We start from the raw sequence: 8,110 nt of genomic DNA, 5'->3' as shown, positions 1-8,110 counted from the left end.
TGGCAGCCGCAGGAAACTGAGCCGCCTTGGTGAAGCAACGGCACGCACTCTTTTTTGCCCAGATATAATGAGAACACATCCAGGGGACTTTCGGGGCTGTGACCACCTCTAGGTAGGTGTGCTGGCTTTTGCAAGGCGCAGGGTCGAGCTCTGCAGGGCAGCGAGAGCCAAGACGGTTCGGGATCCAAGAGGACCCCGGCCAGGAGTAGAGGGGCCGGGGCGCTGCAAGAGCTCGCGGCCGGGGAGCCCCGCACAGAGCGAGGAGGGCCGGAGGGAGAGAGGGAGGAAGGGAGAGAAGGCGGGAAGGCAGGCCGGCAGGACGATGAGCGCCCGCCCGCGGGGCGAGGCCGCCGCTCCCCGCCCCGCACAACTCCCCGCGCCGCCGCCGCCATTTTGTCTCAGTGCCTGCGTCCACGGCGAGCGGCGGTCGCTGTAGCTGTGTTGCGCCCGGCCGCAGGTTTCCGCGCCCGAGCCGGTCCGAAGGGCGGCCCCGTAGATGGCCAGCTTTCCCCTGAGTGTTAACGAGAAGCTCATCGGTGAGGCGGCGCGGTCGGTCGGTCGGTCGGGGCGGCTCTGCTCGGGCTGGGAGGGGTGGGCGGCCTCGTCGGGAGCTGCTCCCGGACCCCGCGGCTGCCGCTCGGCGTTCCCGGCTCCCGGGCTGCGCCGGGTTGGGGCCGCGCTGCCGCCTCTCGCCGCGCGGTCGGGTCGCGTCGGGGAAACAGAACGAACGCCTTTGTCCGCGGGTTTCGGAACGAGACGGCGGCTTCCAGCGGACCGAAACGCGCTGTTATTTCACGACGGGCTTCTTTCGGCCGTTTGTGCCACTCAGGGCAGGACCCAGCGGGGCTTTCTTCCCCGAGCTGTGGAGTCTTTGGGTGGGCTGGAACGTGGTGCAGCAATGCTGCCATGGCAGCCAGCGCCCGGCCTCCGCTGCAGCTGAGGCATACCGAAAGTCGGCCGCTTCTTTTGTGACAGTGGGCAGCTGCTTTACAAGTGATGAACTAGCAAGCAATTGAGTAACACGCTGCCTGGTTCTTTGTAACATCTTAAGATACACTTAATTAATTTTGAAATGGAATTTCCTCTTTGTTTCTCTTCAGCGCGGTCGCGGGCTGTTGGAGAACTCTTGGCCCCCACTTCTCCTTTCGACAAGAAGTGTGGACGTGAGAACTGGACTGTTGCGTTTGCTCCAGATGGATCCTACTTCGCTTGGTCACAAGGACATCGCATAGTGAAGCTGGTCCCCTGGTCCCAGTGCCTTACTAACTTGTAAGATAAAGCTGCATGGCTTTCAGTTAGCCTGAAGAACTTCAGGATTTCAAAATAGGAGATAACTCTTCATAGAGTTCCTCTTGTATTCTTTTGTTTTGCAGCTTGTTGCACAGCACAAAGAATGTTGCAAATTCTGCCAGTACAAGGCTTTCAAGACAGAACAGTGAGGGCAGTCAGCGAAATAAGCCTTGTGAACATATAATAGACTGTGGTGATATTGTCTGGAGTCTTGCTTTTGGGTCTTCAGTGCCCGAGAAGCAGAGTCGCTGTGTGAATATAGAATGGCATCGTTTCAAATTTGGGCAGGACCAGCTTCTGCTTGCAACAGGCCTGAACAATGGGCGCATCAAGATCTGGGATGTGTATACAGGTAGGGAGGGTGAGGGGAAGCTGGCAGTTCGGTGGACTTTATGCGGTGTTAACATCATTGATACAACGAATAGCTTGCAGAACTGTGATTGCAAATTGAACATTGAATACAAATTGATCTAAAAAAGAAATCGTGGGTTGCGACTGGAAACATACTGCACTGGGAGAGGAAGGAACAGACTCAGGTTGTGCTGAGATGTAAGTGATGGCAGATGAGGCCTTGGTGCTGCGGAGTGGTTACATACGGGAGGGACTTTATGCACATTAGTTGTTTACACCAAAATCTTTCGCTGGATTTTAAAATTTTAGTATATTTTAAAAACAAGAGATTACTTTTTATTCTTGAGTATGGGGAAGAATATATGTCAGTTTAATCTGAACAAAGTACAGCCCTTCATTTTAAACTGTGGTGTTTCCGTGTAACAGGAAAACTCCTCCTTAACCTGATGGACCATACAGAAGTTGTCAGAGATTTAACGTTTGCCCCGGATGGCAGCCTGATTTTGGTGTCTGCATCCAGAGACAAAACACTGAGAGTGTGGGACCTGAAAGATGACGGTATGTTTTCAGTTCATCTGCTGTAACGCACAGGAGAAATATGCATGTACTCCATTGTTTATGGCAATTATCACAAGTCAGGACTTTCTTTTTAAAAAAAAAAACAAAAATTTCTATTAATCATTTACTCGGTATGTTCTCTAAACGTTCTGTGCAGACTGACATTGCAAGTTGTTTGGAAAGAGTATAACATTTTACAGAGCTTTTCCAATTGGATCTGTAACATTTAATGGAAATTGATTTTGTGAATTATTATGTATCTCTTATTTTTTAGGAAATATGATGAAAGTGTTGAAAGGACATCAGAACTGGGTATACGGTTGTGCATTCTCTCCAGATTCTTCCATTCTGTGTTCTGTTGGAGCTAGTAAAGCAGTATGTGTCAGAGTTTCTTGTTCATTAAATCTACTCAATTGTATGCATAATCATTTTAAATCTAAGTAACTGTAAGCTTATGCTCTGTGTCATGGATTTCTAATGTTTTATGATGATGTAGAAGTGCATGAAATTTAACTAGCAGATGTTGTGTTGAGACACTGATTTTATGAATTGAACTTGCACTGCTTTTAGTTGAAGAAACTTTAAGCTTTCTTTGAAAAGTAATCTTGCACATCTGAACATGTCTGTAGAATAAAATCGATGACTAAAGCTTCCAGTGTTAAAAGATACACAGACTAATGCATAAAGCTACTTTATTATTGATTCTATTCTTTCTGTCTTCTACTCAATGAAAGGGACTTTGCAAAGTCTGAGGCAGTCACGGTATCTCTGCGTGTTCCCAATACGAATGGCACTCACGTGTCTGATAGAACTAGAATGAAGGACAGCATACTGGTTTTCTTTTCACCTGTATTGTAATGCCCGCTAGAGAACTGAAAGCAGTGCAGGTAAAGCACATATGCAGTAAGCTACTTTTGTTGGCACCGAAGAACTAGATTAAGACAAAAAGGGGAATTCAGCCGAGTTACAGGGGCTTTTTGGGCAGTTAACGAAGCGTATCTATGCTGATTAGTAAGCACAATTCAGTAATTGAATACTGCTTTGTATAGATGACTGTTCAAATGCATTTTATGCTTTAAATTATCAGTGCAGCTTTGATAGAGAATAGTTGAGTTTGGGGGCTTGTTTTTTCTTTAATTAGAGTAGATGTAGATGTATACATTGATATCTTTAGGCTGTGTGTTTTGCATAAGCTTCTTGCTTTCCCTGTCACAGGTGGTGGCAGCAATATTGGTGTGATTGAGGTTAAGCTGGCACCACTCACAGGAGCACAGTGGTGTTAGCTGGGCAGAAAGAGTGGCATCTCTGGCTACCAGGCTGGGGGCGAACTTTACCATAGGATGAAGTAACCTTGCATTCGACTGCAAGGTGTACTGTACGTACGCAGGTGCTGGTTGATGTCCACTTTCTGCTTTCTTTCTTTCTTTTTTTTTTTTCTTTTTCTTTTTTTTTTTTTTTATTAATAATTTTCACAGCAGTGAAAAATATTTGACTCCTAAAACCTAATTTCTAGTTTTATGCAACGCTGGGGTCTTAGAGAAATTGGTTCAGCTTTAGGAAATGTGTGAGGCACTAAGGCCACGTTTGCTTTGGTAAAACATAGACTTATCTGTTTGTTTTTAATCTGTGAGTAAGGGGAAGAAAAAGACAAGGACCCTAATAAGCTCTTTCAGGGACATAATATCTTCTGCTTAAGATCATATATTTTCCATAAACTCATGCTGCAGAACATAGATAGTTCATATTAAGTAATTATGCACAATTTTCATTTTGATTTTATATACATATAAAGTACAACTGCATGTAAAATCCCAGAATAATATTTTATTGTTTATAATAGTGTGCAATTAACTGAGTAAATTGTAATATTAATGTCTCTTTTATTGTTGACTTGATTTAAAATGCATAAATTCTTTCTAATAATGTGGTTAGACTTCCCTATTGTTTTGCCAGAGACATAACTTTTGGCTGTGAAAATTCTCTTTGCTTGCAGTATCTGTTTCTCTTCCTAGGCTGACGTTGGTGATCCAAGCCAATTGTAAACAAGTGATCTTAAACTCAAAGGGATGCCACTGGAGTAACAATATGTTAACCTTACACTTTCTGTCTGTATATTTCTTAAAATTTTGGTAGTTACTGGAAAGAGGGGACTGTAGAGTTTAACCCTTTTATTTCTGCATATTTTAATAAAATAGTTTTGTAATACATGATTTTCAGTAAGCTACGTGGTTAAATTGTGTTGTATTTATCTTATATTTTGTCTTATTTTGTTAATAACATTTAACAAGCGAGTTAGAATTTGCATGTCTGCTTTAATTATTTTTTAAAATTTTCATTTTAATCTCGAGTATGACACTGAGCATTTTAATTGTAGTAATTCATAATGCCTGATTTTAATATAATCCTAGTTAAGCAGCTATTCTTAAACAAAGTAATTGCTTCACTGCTTCGCTGAGCAGAGCTATAACATTAGCTTATGTAATTGCAGGTTTTTCTCTGGGATATGGATAAATACTCCATGATACGAAAACTTGAGGGACATCACAATGATGTTGTAGCCTGTGAGTTTTCTCCTGATGGAGCTTTACTGGCTACTGCATCCTACGATACTCGAGTCTGTGTCTGGGATCCGTACGTTGGAGTTGTTCTGATGGAGTTTGGGTAAGTGGAGTAGTTCCATCCAGGCGTTCCCTACTGAAGATCGATGGTCTTGTTTGGCTGTAACTGATAACAAGACTTGGGAAAGAAAATCTTAGTAGCAGCTGACAAAAATCCTACAGTGGTAGCATAGTGGCGTTTTTCCTTCTGAGGAAGAATTCAAAGCACCAGTACCTCAGTGTGCACTAATGAAAGCATTTTCAGTACATACTCAGTACTGCAAAAGATACAGTAGTAAAATTTCCGCTCCTGATTTCGTAGTTAAAATGTTCAGTCCGGTTTTTTTCTTTCAGCTTAACTGGTTGTGAAGGAAGTCTGCTGTAGCTCTTAAGTATTACACTGTTGGCTCTCTCTCTATCTGCAGGCATCTGTTTCCACCTCCTACTCCAATATTTGCTGGAGGTGCAAATGACCGATGGGTGAGATCCGTGTCTTTCAGTCACGATGGACTACATATTGCAAGCCTTGCTGATGATAAGTAAGTATGGGGAAAGATCTGTTGGACTCCTTTAATTCCTTCTGTATGATGTGAACATTTAATGGCAGTTGGGTTGGCCTGTTTTAAACTGAGAAATAGCATTTGGTAGTCTTGGTAAAAGTACGTGAGGTGACTGCTGCATGTTTCTGTTCATTCTGAATGCAGAAAATAATGAGCTGTGTACAGGGGAGATGATCAGAGCAACAACAGAAAATAAAAAGAGAGGGGTTATAAACGATGAAAAATGTAAATTGAAATAACAGTGCAGTTAAGAATTTTCTGTTGTTTTAGTTTACACAACAAAAGGCAAAGTACTCCATGATCTGGTATTCAATTTCTGCTAATGTGCAAATTGCATTTTGAAGATCTGTATTTTAAGCTCATGAAGAATGCTTTCTCAAGATGACAGCAAGGATATTAACTACAGGAACACTTGAGTTTTTTGTTTGTTTAGTTAAGATAAGCATTATTGGGCTTTCCTGTCAGGAATTACGCTTAAGAGAGGTTTTGTAAATCTGCAGGTTATTGCTTTCTGCTACAGAAGGCCAGCTTTTGTTTTAAATGGCAGAGTTAGAAAGGTTGAAGAAATACAAATGATGGTATATATCAGGAATGAAGAAGCGATAATATTTCAAGCCGCATCTGAAATGTATTGTATGCATATGAAAATATTTATAGGAATCCCCAGAATTTTTATCAGACTTTTTTTTTTTTTTGTATGGAAACAGAGATGATACGAGATAGAATCAAATGTCTGTTCTGATAACTGACTGCTTCATTTTTCCCTTTTCAGAATGATAAGATTCTGGAGAATTGATGAAGAGTGCCCTGTACAAGTTGCTCCTCTGAACAACGGGCTCTGCTGTACCTTTTCTACTGATGGCAGTGTTCTAGCTGCAGGGCAAGTATATGCTCCCCTTAAATATTGAAGTGACACGGTTAGGTTGTTAGTTAAGTGTTCTAAGGATCTTCAGTCGTAACATGCAACTCAATGCAGAAAATCTAGAGTCCGATAAACTCATTTCTTGTCTTGGAGAATAAATAAAATACAGACCCACAGATGTGGATTGGAGCAGAATCATTAGATAATCGAGGGCAGTAATTCTGTTTTCCTTTTTCTACTTTATTTACTCATTCATTCTTGCTGTGCAGGACGCAGGATGGCAGCGTGTACTTCTGGGCAACTCCAAGACAAGTCTCAAGTCTCCAGCATTTGTGTCGCATGGCAATTCGAAGAGTGATGCCCACAAACCAGGTCAAGAACTTGCCTATTCCATCAAAAGTGGTGGAATTTCTTTGTTACCAGATTTGAGCAGATAAAGTAAAAATTATATCAAACTGGCAGGTGGCCCTGCTGCTGAAACTGGCTGAACTCTTCAAAGAATCCTCAAACTTTACAGCCTTTGTGATTAAAACGCTACAGGTTTTCTAGAGCTATTTAAAAGTGATATCCTAAATATTGTGTCCAAATACCTGACAGTTAAATTTTTAATATTTATGGAAAACACAGTAGAAGTATTCCTGATGTTCTCAATTTTCTAAAATGTAACTGTGAAAACATGTACATACATAGACATAAGCTGCTATGTGCTGTCAATGTATCTTTAACATTGCTTTTATCATTTTTTATGTGTGTCATGTATATATTGCTTTGGTAGAGCCATCAGATGCATCTGTGCTGTAAAGTGGAAGGATAACTATTATTCTGGGACACTGAGTTAGAAAAAATATTGACATAAGGAAGCTTAACTGCTCTGTATGTATGTACATTGGTTGGAGTTCAGGAAACTGATCCGCAGATACGAATTCATGTTAGTTTACTCGATGGAAAGGTACAGCTTGGCTTTTTAGAACAACGTATGGTGAAGGGAAGTAGGTTAAGGTAGTGAGGGATGGAGCATATCTCTAGTCAGGAATTTTGCCTGTGTTAGCTAAAGGAGGCCTTATGTTCCACATCAGCAAAACAGGTTCTATTGAGGTATTGGGCAGTGTTGAAGAAATATTTCCTTACATTTCTAAAAATTTAACTACTGTATTATTGCCTGATGCTTTGTCTGTAATAAGAGAAGTTTACAGACTCAGTTTATTATTCTTTGACCCTATAATATCTCTCTGGGGGTGATTATTGGTTAATGGCCAAAGATAAGCATAGTACTTGTTTTTGCCTTCTGTTATTTATCTGTACCTGCAGATATAAAGAATGTATGCATTGCATAAAATGCCTGATTATATATATTTTTGTTGAATTTTTTTTATTAAAAACTTGTATAAAAATATATTGCATCTGGTGACTGATTTGTCAGCTCTATCTGTGTGCACCAGTTGTAGCTGCTCTCTTGCACAGCTTTCCTTTCCAGGCCCACAGGACACTGACCTCAGTAAAAATTCAGTGTGGGGAACTCCAGCACGACCAGCCCTTAAATTAGACCAGGTCACAAGCATTCAGTGACATAAAGAGTTCCTGTGCTTGTGCACTGTGTCAAATGGAGGAAAGGGAGTTCTGACTACAGCACGTAGCCGAGGTTGTGCAGGCTGTAGTAACATGTAAGTTGAAGGGGTTTTTACTTCCATACGCTTCCAGAGTACTGTTCAACCTGTGTCACAACAAATATATGATGCATACAATGTATGGCAGAGTCACAGTAAATCATGGCCAATGGCTCTTTAAAAATTAACCAAGCTACATCAGTGGCAGCTATGCTGGGTCCTTTGTGGTGACAGACATCCAAAAGTCTACGGATCCTTTGGAAGCGCAAAAAGCATTTGCTTAGGGAT

The 8,110-nt window shown here is 41.7% G+C and overlaps 1 protein-coding gene across 1 annotated transcript; it reads left to right on the top strand.

Annotated features, from left to right (window-relative positions):
- The first annotated feature begins 392 nt into the window (after positions 1-392).
- WSB1 (WD repeat and SOCS box containing 1) lies at positions 393-7,611 on the top strand. Its single transcript, XM_052689085.1, has 9 exons — positions 393-536; positions 1,101-1,269; positions 1,374-1,642; positions 2,068-2,199; positions 2,474-2,574; positions 4,688-4,860; positions 5,222-5,335; positions 6,129-6,236; positions 6,488-7,611. The coding sequence occupies exons 1-9, from the start codon at positions 497-499 to the stop codon at positions 6,645-6,647; spliced, it is 1,266 nt and encodes a 421-aa protein (XP_052545045.1). The 5' UTR covers positions 393-496; the 3' UTR covers positions 6,648-7,611.
- The last annotated feature ends 499 nt before the right edge of the window (positions 7,612-8,110 follow it).

The sequence above is a fragment of the Tympanuchus pallidicinctus genome, unplaced genomic scaffold (genome assembly GCF_026119805.1).
Source record: "Tympanuchus pallidicinctus isolate F22 unplaced genomic scaffold, pur_lepc_1.0 scaffold24, whole genome shotgun sequence".
Lineage (NCBI taxonomy): Eukaryota > Metazoa > Chordata > Aves > Galliformes > Phasianidae > Tympanuchus > Tympanuchus pallidicinctus.
The sequence above is the reverse complement of the archived record's forward strand: the minus strand, read 5'-3'. Positions and strand labels throughout refer to the sequence as shown.

Excerpts from the sequence above, each read along its gene's own strand:
- WSB1 (XM_052689085.1), top strand. The coding sequence starts at position 497 with ATGGCCAGCTTTCCCCTGAGTGTTAACGAGAAGCTCATCG. Across the intron at positions 2,200-2,473 it reads GTGGGACCTGAAAGATGACG|GAAATATGATGAAAGTGTTG; the intron begins GTATGTTTTCAG and ends CTTATTTTTTAG. Across the intron at positions 5,336-6,128 it reads GCAAGCCTTGCTGATGATAA|AATGATAAGATTCTGGAGAA; the intron begins GTAAGTATGGGG and ends TTCCCTTTTCAG.